The sequence below is a fragment of the Dipodomys ordii genome, unplaced genomic scaffold, assembly GCF_000151885.1.
Source record: "Dipodomys ordii isolate 6190 unplaced genomic scaffold, Dord_2.0 Scaffold32, whole genome shotgun sequence".
NCBI lineage: Eukaryota > Metazoa > Chordata > Mammalia > Rodentia > Heteromyidae > Dipodomys > Dipodomys ordii.
Genome location: NW_012267248.1, coordinates 9,209,914 through 9,227,702, shown reverse-complemented (window position 1 = coordinate 9,227,702; position 17,789 = coordinate 9,209,914). Strand labels below are relative to the sequence as shown.

At 37.9% G+C, this 17,789-nt stretch overlaps 1 protein-coding gene across 1 annotated transcript in view; it reads left to right on the top strand.

Annotated features, from left to right (window-relative positions):
• Positions 1–17,789, top strand: part of Ofcc1 (orofacial cleft 1 candidate 1) — a 262,066-nt gene that overhangs the window by 186,147 nt on the left and 58,130 nt on the right. The window contains 3 exon segments of the mRNA XM_013016629.1: positions 2,614–2,676; positions 2,678–2,778; positions 16,172–16,331. Coding sequence (XP_012872083.1) covers positions 2,614–2,676; positions 2,678–2,778; positions 16,172–16,331 — 324 coding nt within the window.

The window sequence follows — 17,789 nt, the reverse complement described above, 5'->3', positions numbered from 1 at the left end:
ACATCACATTATCTGACCTTTTCCGCTTGACTCATACATATTCTTGATTATAACCATTCTAACTGGGGTGAGGTGGAATCTCACTGTTGTTTTGATTTGCATTTCTTTTATGGCTAGAGAGGTTGAGCATTTCTTCATGTGTCTATTGGCCATTCTTATTTCCTCTTCTGAGAAATTTCTCTTTAAATCTTTAGCCCACTTATTTATCGGGCAGTTGTTTCTTTAAGGATTTGTTGTTGGGGGATTTAATATTTTGAGTTCCAGGTATATTTTAGATATGCGACCCTTGTCCATTGTATGGCTAATAAAGATCTTCTCCCAATCTGTGGGCTTTCTATTGATCTTTCTAGTTATGTTCTTTGCCATGCAGAAGCTCTGAAGCTTCATGCAATTCTATTTGTCCAACCTTTCTTTGATTTGTTGTGTTTCTGAGTCTCTATTAAGAAAATTTCGGCCTGAGTCAAGGAGACCTAGGGTTTCTCCTATTCCATCCTGTAATGTTTTCAGGGTGTCTGCTTTTACTTTGGGGTCTTTGATCCATTTGGAGTTGATTCTGGTGCAGTGTGATATATGAGGATCTAGCTTTAGTTTTCTACAGATGCTTAACCAGTTTTGCCAGCACCATTTACTGAAGAGATTGTCTTTCTTTCATTCTATTTTTTTAGCTCCCTAATCACAGATTAGGTGGCTATAGGTCTGTGGGTTCATTTCTGGGTTTTCAATTCTATTCCATTGATCCTGAGGTCTGTTCTTGTGCCTGTAACAAGCTGTTTTGATTACTATGGCTTTATAGCAAAGTTTGAAATTCGGTATTGATATTCCTCCAGCACTGTTTTTACTGTTAAGGATCGTTTTTGCTGTTCGGGGTCTTTTATTGTTCCATATGAATTTTTGGCTTGCCTCTTCTATTTCCTTGAAGAATGAGGTTGGAATATTGATTGGTATGGCATTGAATTTGTAAATAGCCTTGGAAAGTATTGCCTATTTCCCAATGTTGATCCTTCCAATCCAGGAGCATGGGAGGTTTTTCCACTTTCTAAGTTCTGCTTTGATTTCTTTTTTCAGGTTTTTAAAGTTTTCATCATAGAAGTCCTTCCCTTCTTTAGTTAATTCCTAGGTATTTTAATTTTTGTGAGGTATTACAAAATGAGTTGCTTTCCTGATTTCAGCCATGCTCTTCTCATTGTTGGCATACAGAAAAGCCATTGATTTTTGAGGGTTAATTGTATACCCTGCTACTTTGCCAAAGTTTTGAATAAGCTTGAGTAATTTGGGAGTGGGGTATGTGGGATTCTTTAAATACAAGATCATGTCATCTGAAAAGAGGGAGAGTTTTACTTCATCTTTCCCTACTTGGATCCCCTTTATGTTTGCATCTTGTCTTATTTGTGTGTCTATTGCTGTAGCTAGGCATTCTAATACTAAATTGAAGAGAAGTGGAGAGAGTGGGCATCCTTGTCTTGTTCCTGAGTTAAGAGGAAATGGCTTTAGTTTTTCACCATTAAGTATAATGCTGGCTGTAGGTTTGTCATATACAGCCTTTATTGTATGGAGGAATGTTCCATGGATTCCTAATTTTTCCAGAGTTTTCATCATAAAGGGGTGTTGGATCTTGTCAAATGCTTTTTCTGCATCTATTGAAATAACCTTGTGGTTCTTATCCTTGCTCTTGTTGATGTGATGAATTATATCTCCAATTAACCACCAGAAAACCAGTAGTGGTGCTATGGATCAAGCAGTAGAGCACTTGCCTTGAGCTGAAGAGCTGAGGGACAGCACCCAGGCCCAGAGTTCAAGCCCTATGACCAATGGAAAAAACAAACAAAAGAAGTGTAAGGCCTCTATGATGAAAACTTAAAAAACTTGGAAAAGGAAATTAAAGCCTGCTCCTGGATTGGGAGGATTAACATCATGTGATACTCATTGATATCCCAACTTTATTCTTCAACAAAATAGAAGAAGCAATCTAAAAATTCATATGGAACAATAAAAGACCCTGAATAGCAGAACAATCCTTAGCAGAAAGAACAATTCAGGAGGAATATCAAAACCAAACTTCAAACTCTACTATAAAGCCATAGTAATAAAAACAATTTGGTACTGGCACAAGAACAGACATCAGGACCATTGGAATAGAACTGAAAACCCACAAATTAACCCACAGACCTGTAGCCACCTAATCTTTGATAAGGAAGCCAAAAAAATAGAATGGAAAAAAGCCTCTTCAGTAAATGGTACTGGCAAATTGGTTAAACACCTGTAGAAAACTAAAGTTAGATCCTTATATATCATCCTGCACCAGAATCAACTCCATATGGATCAAAGACCTCGAAGTAAAATCATCTGTACTTTTTTAATCTGAAAAGTTGTGGTGTGTGTGTGTGTGCACGCATGAACCAGTACTGGGACTTGAACTCAGGGCATTGTCCCTTAGTTTTTTCCTTCAATGCTATGCTTTACCAGTTTAACTATAGCTCCACATCTACCTTGTTGCTGGTTAATGGAAATAGGAGTCTCATGATTTTCATCCTCCTCAGTAGGTAGGATCACAGGTTTGATCCACCAGGGCCTGGCACTAAAATATGTCTTTAAAAACACATTTTCTTTTGGCAGAGGCTTAACCATAATGAGGAAACTCCTCTTGCTGAAGCAGCAAAGCTCTACTGGATGTTTGTAAAAGAGCAAGCAACCTGGAATTCTTGGTGTGATCATCACTTTGCTACTTTATGGCCTTCTGTTCATCATCTCTTCCTTGATTTTATATTTGTACTGTCTCAGGTAAGGCAGTTCTATTATTTGTCATTCTGAGTAGTGTTAGTCCTTTCTTGCTATCAGTTAAATTATGATAATGTGATAATATGGTTAAAGAAAGGAAGTTAGAGCCATCTCTGCATTATTTAGATAGAAATTGCCAGGAGTATGTGCATAGTTCGGGTCATAGAAACAATTAAGCAACTGTATTAAAAGTATTTTTTCTATAGTAGAGAGTGCTGTGAATTATTGTATTTGTTTCTGTAAGAATCAAAAGTAACCTCTTGATATCCAAAGGACATTTCAGGGAATTTCCTGGGAACCTTAGCTATGACTCTTTTTCTACTCCTTCCAACTTGCTTTCTTTTTATATCTCTTGTCTGCCACGAATCTCACTAAATTCCTCTTTGATTCTGGTAATCCAAGGATTTGGCATAGCAGATCATAAATTTAACAAGTAAAGTGTGTGTATGAAGAAGGACCTCATAAGAAATAGGATTGCACATGCAGACCACCATGTCTGGATGTAATCCAATTGGATAATGGTCCAATCCAATGGTATATGAATCCAACTGAATTAGTTTGCATGTGGGTACCCAATTTTCCTAGCATTCTTTCCCCAGCATTATTATTGTATGTTGATTGGTTTCTGGGCCCTCTATTCTATATTGTTTGTCTGTATCTTTCCCCTTAGTTGGTGCCATGTTCTTTTGGCTTCTGCAGCTTTGTGATATAGTTCATCAATTCTACTTTTGAGCATTCAACAGAAAGATTTGACTTTAGGATTTCAAAGGCTTTGCCATGCTCATTGCAACTCTGCTCACAATATCCAAACTGTGGAAACCACCCAAATATCCAGCAAAAGGGGAATGATTAATGAATTGAAAATATACAGCAGAATATTTCAGAAAGAAATTCTCCAATAGTAAACAACATGATGGACATTGAGAGGAATCAGTCACAGAAGGACACACACTCGGGGGTTCTAGTTAGGTGAGGTCTTGAAAGTATTACAGATCACCGAGAATGGTGACTGTCAGAGAATGAGGTCGGGAAAGTGGGGAATTGGCATTCATATGATATAATGGATATTTCTGGGGGTAAATATGCAGAAGTAGTTGGACTAGATCTCAGGGAACTCAGTATAGACTATGCATTCATGGAGCTATGCATTTATGGAATTAACTGCTAACACAGGATAGAGGTATATTGCAGAGAGGTAACAGAGCACAGGAAGAAAGCAAAGGCTCAATAGTTTACCTAAATTTTCTTTCCTCACAGAACTATGCATGAATGGGAAGAGTTAGGAAAAGATCTCCTAATCACAGTGGCTTTAAAAAGTGGGTTCAAACCTATTTTATGGCAGCAATGAAAATTCAACCGAAGAGAGAAATATTGAAAATCCCCTAGATGAAGAGGATAGTTGACAAAAGTTTATGTAAAGATGAGATAAATTGTTGGTTTGAGTTTTCTCCAATTTGTTGACATAGCTCCTTAGTAGATGAATGAATGGATCAAGAAATTGTGGTACATATACATAATGGAATCCTATGCTTCCATCAGGAAGAATAACATTGTTCCATTCATAAGAAAATGGAAAGACTTGAAAAAAATTACATTCAGTGAAGTAAGCCAGACCCAAAGAAAAGCAGGTCGCATGATCTCCCTCATTTGTAAGAACTTGAATATGCATATGATATTCTTAGCAGAGGATCTTAATAACCCAAGTGCTTAGTGCAAAGACCTATATATAATAAAGCATATTAACATGAACTATAACTTATGGAAACAAGAGGTTCTCATTAGACCCTGTATATAGTTTGTTCTTTTTTCTCTATTGTTTTTTTCTTTCTTCATTTCTCTTAGTTTTCTGTACCTTGTGTTTTGCATAATAGACAATGCAACATGTGAAAGAGAAAGGGAATCACAGAAACAGCAGAACAATGGATGAACCACAGCAACATTGATACTTGACACTATGTTGGATATGAACATTACATCTTGGGGGGCATAGGGAGGGATAAGTGGAAGATAAAGAGGGATGTGGTAACAATAATTAAAAACAAATGTTCTTATTGCCTTACCTATGGAACTGGAACTCTCCAGCTCTTCACATTTTCAATAAAAACTAATAAAAAATGAGATAGAATACAAGAAGAGGCAACTTTCTGCTTTGGAGGAAGATACGTTTTGTAATAAGGCAAGGTAGAAAGCTGAATGAAGGTTTGGGGCAGACAGGGAAGGATATTTACATATGGTCATCATTGAGGTAAACTCACTGAAGTCTCTCTAACGTGGATTGGTCTTTTTTTTTTTTTGATGCATCCCTTGGGTCACTAGCTGAGCTGTAGTAAAAGTGTCCATTTCCTCAGGGAATGTGTGTGTGGCCTGGACCCAGGCTTGGTTTATATTTTGACATGTCATAAGTGCTGTATGTCATCCAGGGCACTGACTGCCCTGGGGAAAGAAAGTCTTCCCTGAGCATTCAGTTTACATTTGGCCACACACTTGTAGTGTGGCTTAAGGCAATGTTGTTCATTTTCTAGATGTTAGGCATTTTCTTGTATAAGATGCCAAAAGTAACACCTATGTGTAGATTTCATACGAATCTCCTAATGGATAATCATTGTACTATTCGAAAGGGCTAGAGTTTCCCAGAGACGTTATAGAAGTAAAAGAGTAGGTTTTGTAGTATAGACAAGTAAGTAAAATATTACTAGATATTATCTAGTAATGTTATGTCATTTATTCCCACATTAGCACATCTCTTCTCATTCAGAATAAAATGAACATGTACAAACACATTATTCTTTGTCAGATATCTGCATCTTAATTATTTATATTGCATGTAGAGTAGAAAGAGTAAGCAAATAATTAATGTCACATAATCAGGGCCCAATCTTTCACTCTGTAAAGTAAATCAGTGTTTGCTTTAAAATGCTAAAAAGCTTGGCTCATGGAGAAGTGTAGGTAGGAGTGGTGAGAAGCTCAATAATGGGTGGGAAATGATTAAGAAGATAAAAAGACAAACTGATTGCAGCATCTGGGCATTAGAGAAAGTAACCCTAGAATCAATCAGCTTGTGCACTTGCTATGTTTTGACCTCCACACTTAGCTTGACCTAACAGAACTGGCTTTGCTGTTGCTGATAATGAAAAAATTAAAAGGGTTTGAACTCACAGCTTTGCGTCCTACTTACTAGGCTGGTATTCTACCACTTGAGCCATGTCCCTGGCCTGGCATTATTTTTATTGGTCCTTGGGCTTGAACTCAGGGCCTAGACTATGTCCCTGAGTCTCTTTGTGCTCAAGGCTGGCGCTGTACCACTTGAGCCACAATGACGCTTCTGGCTTTTTTTGAGAAGTTCATTGGAGATAGGAGTCTCACAGACTTTCCTGCCTGTGCTGGCTTTGAACCATGATCCTCAAATCTCAGCCTCCTGAGGAACTAGGATTACAGGTGGCATCCATCTGGGTCTGGCTCTTTGGCTGGCTAATTAAAGATGTAGTCTTACGGACTTTTCTACCCCATTTGCTTTGAATCTTGATCCTCTAGATCTCAGCCTCTAGATCTCAGCCTCCTGAGTAGCTAGGATTATAGATATAAGGCACTGTTTCCCAGCTTGTCTTATTTTTAACAATTCACATATGGTAAAGTCTTTTATTGTTTTATGATTCATTAAAATATCTTCCACATTTTGACATTTTACAACAATTTTATTTTTATACAGTTTTTTTTGGGGGGGTTGGTCATGGGGCTTGAACTCTGGGCCTGGGTGCTGTCCCTCAGCTCTTCAGCTCAAGGTTAGCGCTCTACCACTTGAGCCACAATACCATTGCTGGTTTTCTGATGTTTTATTGGAGATAAGTGTCCCACGGACTTTCCTGCCTGGGCTGGCTTTGAACTGTTATCCTCAGATCTCAGCCTCCTGAGTAGCTAGGATTACAGGTGTGAGCCACTGGTGGCTGGCTTTTTATACAGTTGGACTTCTACTTTGAAAACAAACAAACAAACAAAAAACATTGAACTGCCTGCCATGGTAATGCATGCAGCTACTTGGGAGGTAAAGTTGGGAAGATGATAGTTTTAGTTCTGTCCAGGCAAAAAATTTCAACAAATGAGTCCTAGGTGGGTGGTATAGGTACAAGGATGATGATTTGAGTTTGATCCAGGCAAAAAGCATTGAAACTATCTCATCATAACTAAAAACAATGGGCTAGCAGAATAGATCTACCTATGAAATGAAGGCCCTAGGTCTAGTATTCCTGTACTGCCAAACACACACACACACACACACACACACACACACACACACACACACACACACACACACATACACACATACACACACACACACACACACACACACAGTATTAGCTGTGGATAGATCTAAAAGGAACATCATTTTATCTTTCTTTTCTTGGTCTTCATTGTGGATAAACAAAATCGATGGCATCTCTAGGTAATCATTTACCATGTTCTCTTACTAAATTATAAAACGAAAATTAATCATTTTTATATTTGTAATGTGATGTACAGGGTAAACTTTCTCTTAGAGCTTCTTGTGAAAAACTGATCTGTTAATGAAATGTTTAGAAATGACCATATCTAGGTATTGGCACAAAGGAGACTCCGTGAGGCCCATTACTACTGGTAGTGTTTGGCCCAAGGCTTTCCTTCCAAACACAGACTCCACTGATATCCTACACTAATTACAAAATTACCCAAACAGTACTGAAGATCTACAGGCTGTTTACATATGTTTTATAATATGCAGAGAATGAGATATCACACTTTAAATGTCAGTTAGATTTGTTTAGGCTTTCATATTCCTGGGAGCTGTACACAAATTTAAAAGACTGGTAGTCAAGTTAATTAGTTTTTTGAGCGTGCTTACATCTTCCTAATCGTTGACTTAATAGTTCCAAATAGCCTTATAAGTTTTAGCTGCTGTCATTTATTACTGAAGAAAATTAATTTAGATTCAAATAACTTAAAGACAGGTTTTGATGAGAATATTATGAGCATATCTATTGTCTAGGGAATGTATGAGAGATAATCAAAGATTTCCTATGCTCTAAATCAATGCTTCCCAGTAAAGGCAAAGGATTATTTACCATGTGGAGAAAAATGCTAAGTTTTTATGTATGGAGGTAAACAAAATTCACCTCCTGAAACCAACATCAGACTTATAAGTGCTCTGTGCTCTGCTAGGCAGAAATGGACGAAGCACAATATGCCATGCCTGCAGAGGAAAAGCAAAACAAAACAAAAAAACCCAAACACTGTTTCAAAGAACTAGACACAATAAAGCGCCGGCTCTGCTAACCCAAGTGACTGCTGGAAAATGTCTCATTGTTGGGACTCCACATACTGGATGTCTCCCCTCTGCTCCATAGAGTGGGAATCTCAGCAGATAGATTGCTCTGTTTCCTTCCACCTCTCCCACTCTGTATCTGAAAGAATCTGAGGGATAGAAACACACACACACACACACACACACACACACACACACACAACAGAGAGAAGGAGAGGAGAGAGGAGAGACACAGAGAGGCAAAGAACAGTTGTTTTTCTCTCATAAAGACAAAATAAGGCTGATTAGTTAAGAGCTAATAGTTCATGGATCATTTTGTGGTCTGACTTCTGGTGACTTCAACTTGCTTCTAACACCTCTAGGATTAAACAGAAACTTAAATAATCTACCGGGATTTGTGGGAACTGGGGTGTGAGTTTTGCTCAACAGGTTGAGAAGGTAGGAGGTTCCGGATGAAAAGACAAGGTGCATTTTCTGGTACAGTCCATTTCCCCGGCTTGAGCCTGTCTTAAATCTTTCAGGGGACCTTTACACACACCTTCAAATAAATCCTTGCATCTTCTAGAATGATCCTCAGGGCCTGCTGCACTCACTCTTTGTTGCCTGAATTTTACATGATCTCTAAAACTATTCCCGAGGAACTTATACCTCCTTGTCATTAAAGCAACTCAACAACTACCAAGCAAAAAGAATAACATGCATAAAAATGGTAAATTGAACTCTCCATGACAAATATTTTGATGTTATATAAGTAGTCAAGCTCAAATATGTACATCGTCACAAAATAATGTGTTGTTGTTGTTGTTGTTGTTTTGCCAGTCCTGGGGCTTGAACTCAGGGCCTGGACACTGTCCCCGAGCTTTTTTTGCTCAAAGCTAATGCTCTACTATTTGAGCCACAGAGCCACCTCTGGCCTTTTCTGTATATGGGGTACTGAGGAATGGAACCCAGGGCTTCATGCATGCTAGGCATCCACTTTACTACTAAGCTACCTTCCCATCCATAATGTGTATTATTAAACTGGAGATGGAAGGCCAGGTTGTTCACCATTTTTTTGCTCTGTACCTAACAAAGTGTTCCCAGGTGCTGAACAAAGTGACTCAAGCCTATAGTCCTAGCTACCTGGGAGACAGAAATCAAGGGATTTGCCAGCCTAGATGGAGAGGGCAAAGAAATAGCTTTTGCAAGACTCCATCTTGATCAATGGCTGGATGTGATGGCACATATCTATCATCTTACTGATGTGACAAAAGCAAATAGGAGGAATATAGTGTAGCCTCGCCTGAGCTTATCTTGCAAAAGAGCAATACCAAATAGACTGGCAGGGTGGGTCAGATGGCAACTCACCTGTCTAGCAAGCTCAAGGCTAATAGTTCAAACCCCAATACAGCCAAAAACAAAAACAAAAAACAAAACAACCTATCAAAAACACACAAAATCCCAGGAAAACCCAGTACTATGACAACAATGAACACAACAAATATCTATTGAATTAAAAACATCAGTAAGTAAATGAGTGTATTTATTTAGAGGCGATAGATCTTCCACTTTGAATAAAATGTAGCTCACAGGCTACTTATTCAAATGACACTTTTCTCCAAGTGCTTTGTTTTACATTGAGCTTTAAGCCAGAACACAGGAACTGTGAAAAGGTATGCAGCACAGATCTCATGGAGGCTAATCTCAATCATCAAAGTGTCTCTCATAAACTTTTAGTCTCACTTTTTCCAATTTGAAAAATAAAGGGCAGCAAGGAAGGAGACTGCCAGAAGCAATGCTTATATCTGGGAGAAATGCAGGCCCGTTTAGCTAATACATGTAAAAATGCAAAGAAGCAGGGAGGTGATAACTACCTCATAGTGTCAAATGAAATTCCCCTCCTTCCTTCTTGAAAATCCTGTGCTCTGACTTGGTATTTCTGAGTCTCAGTTTTACCAGCCCCCTCCTTCGCCTCCCAAGTGGTCTTTTACTCTCTAATGATCTGATAAGTAGGTTAATATGAGCATGCTTAGGTGCTCAAAGCTGCAGATAGGTTTGGAGTGATCTTGGTCACACACACAAAGGAGTTGTCATTCTGTAACTTCAAGGGGACAGAAGGCCCTCTGCCTTTCGTATGGGTTCAGTGCTTGAGCAACCTTCTTTGCCATTGACTTTGATCATGAGGGCAAGACCTCATGCCCAGGGGCTAAGACCTCACATGGGAGTTCAGCGAGAGAAGGCACTGCTGTGGTTCTGGTATTCTTGACAATTTGGATTTCCTGGGACAGAGCCTAAAATGGATCCACTTACATGACCCAGTGAGCCTTCAAAGGACTCTTAGTCAGGAGGACCTGACATTTCAAACTATACCTTAGAATTCTCTCCCTAATCGGTTCATTATTAGCTCTTATAATCACCTCAGAGTCTCCAATTATTGATTAAAAATTTCCCTCAGCTACTCTATGAAGTAGCAAATGGACACAATGCAGGGGCTGTCATTTTACTATGATATTGTTCTTTGTCGTGGTTTTTAAATCTGATATTGAGAATACCGATGACAAAATTAAAAGAAAACACAGACAAAATTGTGCTGCATTGAAGGTATGTGTGTGTGTGTGTGTGTGTGTGTGTGTGTGAGAGAGAGAGAGAGAGAGAGAGAGAGAGAGATGTGCATCCTGGGGCTTGAATTTAAGGCCCGGGTACAGTCCCTGAAGTTTTTTTTTCACCAGTTGAGCCACAGCTCTACTTTTCTATTTTTTGTTGATTAATTAGAGAAAAGAGCCTTACAACTTTTCCTGCCTGGGCTGACTTTGAACTGCCAGCCTCAGATCTCAGCCTCCTGAGTAGCTAGGATTACAGGTGTGAGTCACTGGCACCCTGTACTTAAAAGTTTTAACTAACTCTGGCAAATCTCTCTCTATTTTAATAGGACACCCAAATTAATATTTGGAAAAGAAACTCAGAACCTCCTGTAAAGCTCTCATTATACAGGATTTCTTATCCCAATAAATGCTCAAATCACCTGGACACATGCACATGCACTTGAGTGTACGTGTGAAAACGGAAGGGGGTGGTGGAGAAGAGAGGAAAGAAAGAAGGTGAGAAGCCAGGCTCTGGCAGCTCACACCTGTAATCCTTCCTACTCAGGAGGCTGAAATCTGAGGATCATGGTTCAAAGCCAGCCCAGGCAGGAAAGTCCGTGAAACTCTTATCTCCAATAAACCACTCAGAAAAGTGGAAGTGGCACTGTGGCTCAAGTGGTAGAGCGCTACCCTTGAGTTGAAGAGCTGAGGGACAGCACCCAGGCCTAGAGTTCAAACCCCATACCCAACAACAAAAATAAAAAGAAAGAGGGTGAGAGCAAAAAAAGGGAGAGGAGAGGGAGAGAGAGAATAGGAAGAAGGGAAGGAGAGAAAATGAAAGAAGAAACAAAACTTGAATGCTGCCCTTAAGTCCTACTTCTGTCTCACTCGCCACACTCATCATCACGCATTCTAGGAATTCTCGAGTGGTGGAATTTGTTCATCTAATTCCTCTGAACAATCTGCCTCATCTCTCTCTTATTCTAACCTAGCTCTCCAACAAATCTCATGAAACTTGCTTCCTCCAATCTGTTATCATACTAACCAAGATGATCGTTAAGCCAAATGAGAATGTAGTTATAATCAATAATATCTTCCTACCACTGTTAACTTACTTACTCTCTTTTTTTGTTGTTGTTTTTATGGGTCCGGTCTTGGGGCCTGAACTCTGGCCTGGGCGCTGTCCCTCAGCTCTTAAGCTCAAGGCTAGCGCTCTACCACTTGAGCCACAGCGCCACTTCTGGCTTTTTTTCTTTTTGCTTATGTGGTGCTGAGGAATCGAACCCAGGGCCTCAGGCATGCGAGGCAAGTCGCTCTACCACTGAGCCACCTTCCCAGCCCAAGTTACTTCCTCTCTTGAGCCCATGCCTGCTTTCCATGTCATGTGACTATGATAGTCAGAGCACTCAGCATCACGGTGTCAACCTCCTACTCAGCATCCCTTGGCCCCTTCCTGGAGTCCTTATCTTACCTCTTCTGTTCTGCATTCATCAGTCCAATCCTAATCCCACAACTTTGCAGATAGTCAGCATGTGCATGTGTGAGCATATGTTCATTTAGGGAACAGATTGATGAGGAGTGAATTAAGAGGATGATGGTTTCCTTCCAAACTACAATAAACGTGTTGGAGGATGTCAACCTCATAACAAAGCACCTGTGATATATGACTGGAAGTAGGCAGGGAGGGGTTGGGTGACTTCCCCATGATGTACATCTTTTAACTTTATCCATTTCTCCACTTTCTGAAATTATTTCCCTTCTTTTATTCTCTTTGTTTTCTATGATCCTCTCTTGCATTTCAGTTTCCCACTATACAGCATAATATCAAACCAAACCCAGGTCATTTTCAACTTCTATTAGGCATAACTGTAGGCAGGTATTCAAGAGTTTATAGGAAGCCAACAAAACTATCTTCATATGTGTGTGTGTGTGTGTGTGTGTGTGTGTGTGTGTGTGTGTGTACGGTGTATATGGAGAGAGAGAAAAATATATATGGAGGGAGAAAGATTTGGATGTCACACACCTCATTCAAAGTCTTTGACAGTTCTGATTTAAACAAAAAACGTGGTATTAACATGTATAAAGTCCTTGTTGGACTCTAAAAAAGAAACTCATACACTTGTGGGTTTGGAGATTTCCCCATGTCAGCCTCAAATATTATGCCATTAATAACTGTTTTCCAACATATATCACTGCTCTACATGTAAAGTCACATCAGTCAACCTGCTTATAACTTTCAGGGTTAGAAAGAAACAGTTACATTTGATTGTTATTCTTCAGATAGATATTAGCATTTAGAGATGTTTGATGTTATAGATTCCATCCTTTTTCTGACCCTTAAAATCATACCATAGCTAAATGTTCACACTTGTCCTTTTTAGTTTTAAAAGAAATGTCATATACTAGATTTCTGGAAATGACCCTCATTCAGATGTGAACCAAACATAATAGCTTCTGCCACTCACCCAGCAATGAATTGCTGTAAATGTAGGACACAGGGCAGAGGACTTGGTAAATTACTTCGTTTCATTGGCCGTCATCAGAACCTGTGGCATAATACGTGACCTATTTCTATAAACAATAATGCCTGAGGCTTTACAGACAGGTGGAATGTAGTTCTTCTTTTAATTACATTTAGAAGAAATTTAAAATACAAAATTTTAATACATATTGAATAATAATTATATTTTTAAAAAGAAATCCAAATCTGTGACCATCACCCTGCTGAGTTATGGTATTTAGTACAATTGCTTAAACTTAGATTTTACTAAAAATATTCAAACCTACAGAAAAAATAAGAATAATGTAATAATTCTGTATTCTCCTATCTTTGCTAATTGTTGGCTTCCCCCCACCCCCGTCACCAAATATGATTCAACATCTTCAGCTTTACATGATTCAATGTGATATTTACACACATACACAAACATCAAGAAAGGACGTAACTGGGCAAAAATGTATGTGTAATTTTTACCTAAATTTTAAATGGGAGAAAGAAAAGTTAAAATATCTTATTGAATGAATCATTCTGTGTATACATAAAGAATATTTTTCCCTCTCTTTCATCAAGTTCACTAATACAACATTAGTTAATGTAATTGGAACCGTTATATCTTTTTTCTCAGAAATTTACCACCTTGTTAGTATCTTTAATTTTCTGAAGAGAATCAGAAAATTTGAAGTTCATAAAAATCCTTTCAAAAATATATCCTTACATCCAAAAGGACTAAGTAATTTACTTTTTGGATATGTGTTATATTGCCTGACAATATCATCAAACATGTATAATTATCTATATTCAATTTGTTTTTATATTTTATATCCAACCATACAGTATTTCCTCCTTGTCTGTAAACTGGTTTTATAGAGCTGTAAAATATGCTGAAAACTAATAAAGGCTGGTAATTTGACCCATAATACCTGATCAGGAAGATTTTCTTTGGAAAATGCCACCCAAAATGGCAAGAAAAAAGAAACTTTAAGTATAAAACTAAAATGCAATTAATCTTTGTACAGCTTCCCATATTCCAATGTGCTACTTTGTTCTCTGCCAAAACATTTGTCAGCTGTCCTGTATATGGAAGTTTTATGTTTCCATATTATTTTTCACATAATAAGAGAGAGAAGCACAAAAAAGACAGACATTTTTCTGGGCAAAAGGAACAGAAGCCAGCAGAAACAGGACTGTGATTCCTAATTAATTCAAAGTTAATTGCATTGTTGATAATCCTGCACTTAAAATCTTCATATAGAAAATGTTTATGGCAGCAAATTGACAGTAATTTAACTACATTAAATCTTACCACCATTAAAAGAAAGGGATGAATGTTACATTAAACAAGCTTAAGAGAATGATAAAGTCTAGTTCTTGTTTAACATTCGAACTAGTTAAATCATTCAAATGACTGACCTGGAATTTCAAAGCACAGCAAAAACAATGGGTGCATTTCAAGGTATTATGGACCAGGTTGGGGATGTAACTCAGTGGTAGAGTGGTTGCCAAACATATGTAAAGCACTGGCTTTTATGTCTACTCTCCTCCCTAGCCAGTAGCATGTAATGAAAAAGAAAGAAAAGAATAGATTGTAAGATGGCACAAAACCATATGGCCAGTTTTCTATCACTGGTTCCTCTGAGCTGCAATTTTGATGTATTTCATTGTAATTAACACAAAATAGGTGAAAAATTAAAAAATGTAAGTTTTCAACTTGCAATTTAAGGTCAAAGAATCTGTTTTGCTATTTTAGAAAGAATGGAGATCGAGGTAGTTAAAAGACATTACTTGCATCTATTATGTACCCTGAGTCAGCATGGTAATTCTGCTTCTGTTCTGCTTAATCAGGAAGATGAATTTTACTTAATGAGTGTATTCATATAAAAAGAATTCAGTTAAAGATAACAGCAGAGGTGAATGCTATTACACTGGGTAGTCTAGTCAATCCTGGAATCCAGATTAGAACAAAACCAAATGATTCTGACCACTGAAATAAGATTCTTTACACGCCTTCCCTTTGAATGCAGAGAATGACAGGCTTGGGGGATACCGAAAGATCTTGATAACTCAGGCATGTTTCACTACCATGTTGACACTGATACAAGAGGATCTTGGTCTAGCCTATGCACCATGATCAGAAACTTATGGTTAAATTGGTTCCAAGTACATATAATAAGCCAGATTGTGCCAAGCCACAGATAAATATGCTATTTTCCTAGGGTTTTACACAATTACTGGAATCTTAATCAAATAATATCTGCAAAAAGGAATGGGAAAGGACTGGGAAGGTGGCTCAGTGGTAGAGTGCTTGCCTTGCATGCATGAGGCCCTGGATTCCTCAGCACCACATAAGCAGTAATAGCCGAGTTGGCGCTGTGGCTCAAGTGGTAGAGTGCTAGCCTTGAGCTGAAGAGCTGAGGGACAGCACCCAGGCCCAGAGTTCAGGCCCCATGACCAGAAATAAAAAGGAATATAAGCTGAGTAAATAGCAAATAAATAGAAAACAGTAAATAGGTACATTAGAATAAATGCCAGTGGATTAGGCACTTATAGTTATCTAATTGAGTCCTTAATGGAAGTATTAGCCTTATTAGGGTCCATAAAACACAGGTAAACGTCACTTAGTAATTTCAAAGGATTAGAATTTCTACAACAGTGACAGGGCATCAAAACCAAATTATGAAGGAAGAATGAATTCAAACTTAATTCTTTTCAGACAAATTTCTAATATTTGAATTAATAAGCAAACATCTCTGCTTTATATGGTCTATTATTTAGAAACCCAAAGTTAATATCAGTAGGCTTATAGGAAATAAGTGTGGAAAAGTACCGATTACTTTGTGTGGGTTATAATATTTAGTTGAGAAGGGTATTAAACAATTTCTGTTATCTTAATCAAATAATGTCTGAAAAAATAGGACCTGGGAATATGAGTTTAGTTAAAAGCAGTTGGTAAGAGAAACACAAAATGTCTTAAACACTTTAGAAGACAAATATAATTAAGATGTGGGAAAGCAAAAAACAGGTAATGGCTGATTTTGTTCTTAGGTCACACAATGACTCTCGGATATTAGATGTGTTTCAGCACACCCATAGCGAAGAAAACAAGTTCTTTATTCCATATGATTTGGAGATTTCTAATCAGGAGCTAAGTTACATAGTGAAAAGAGCTGAGCAGTGGAGAGGGATCAATGGTAAAAGAAGGAAGGTGAGTTAATGTCATGTTCTCTTGTCATTATTGCCTTATTATGATGATTATTATGATGAAGATTATGATTATTATTGGTGATACTGGGGCTTACCATTTGAGCCATGTAGTTTTAATGATAAAAGAAGATCCTGTTGACATGTCCATACTTATAAATATTTACTTAGATCGTTAAATTTAGAAACATGAATAAAGCTAACCGAGTGTTCACGAGGAGAAAGGAGAATGGAAAATGAAAAGATGGATAACTGTGTAACACATCACAAGTATATTATATAGGAAAGCAGCACAGCTCAACAAAATTTGATGATCAGTAGAGGGATGGAGTGGAAGAGAAATACTCTGTGAACAGATGGGAACTAGAGGAAGGGGTGTTTCTGTGGAGAGAATAAAGAAGATTAAACATTGTCAAAAGAGACTACTGACAACTATGAAAGTAGAGTAAGGAAACCTGTTAAAGATGATATTTCTTGGAGGGAAAGATGGAAGGGGTGACATTGAATACAGCATTAATGAATGTGGAGGCGTAACAACCATAACTGACAAGCCAAGAACAGAAATATATTTTGCTAGTACATTAGTGAGTTGTTAAATTTTTTATGTTGTTCTTTACAAAAAATTATTTGCTATTTTATTTGCCACCATTTTACCAATCTTTTAGTTTGATTGCATATTGTTTTTATTTAAGAGAAAATGAGATAAGATTAGATGGTTCTTATACTTCAGAATTCGGAGTTTTTTTAAGAGAGAAAGATTTGTATACCCGGGTGGTGTGTGTGTGTGTGTGTGTGCGTGCACATGCACATATGTGTGTGTATGTGCATGCCCACTATATGACAAACTAAAAGACTTGTAAATAACACCAGGGAAGTTAGTAACAGGGCATCTGCACATAAAGACGGTGTTGGCGGTCAAGTAACCCTGACTGACCAGGAGGAAGGAAATGCTTTTTACATTTGGAGATGGTTATGATTCACGCCTAACAGCAACCTTTGTTACCTCAATGCCTTCCAGGATGTGTACCTCATTCCCACTTTTGCTCTATGAGATATCCTCTTGCTGACTTCCTTTCAATGACCTTCTGCCATGTGGAACAGTCTCAAATGTGTATGTGGAAGCTACAACTCATTTCTGGGTGCCAGAGTAAGTAACCAGTAGCTCATTTGATGTCTTCAGATAAAGAAAGATATCCTCAAGTTAGCTAATAGCCCATAACAGTTCATAGAACACCTAGTGTGCATATGCTATTTAAACACATGTGTGTATCCTATATAAAAACACCATTTATACTTATGTTATCTTTGTATATAACTTTTTTACTTATTCGGTATCACAAACGGTTCAAACTAAGTGTTCCTAAACTTGTTTCTCTTTTATATTTACTTATCTATTATTTGATCATTCACTGCCTTTTCTTGTTTAATTCATTTGTTATAGCCTACATCTAGTCCCTTAATA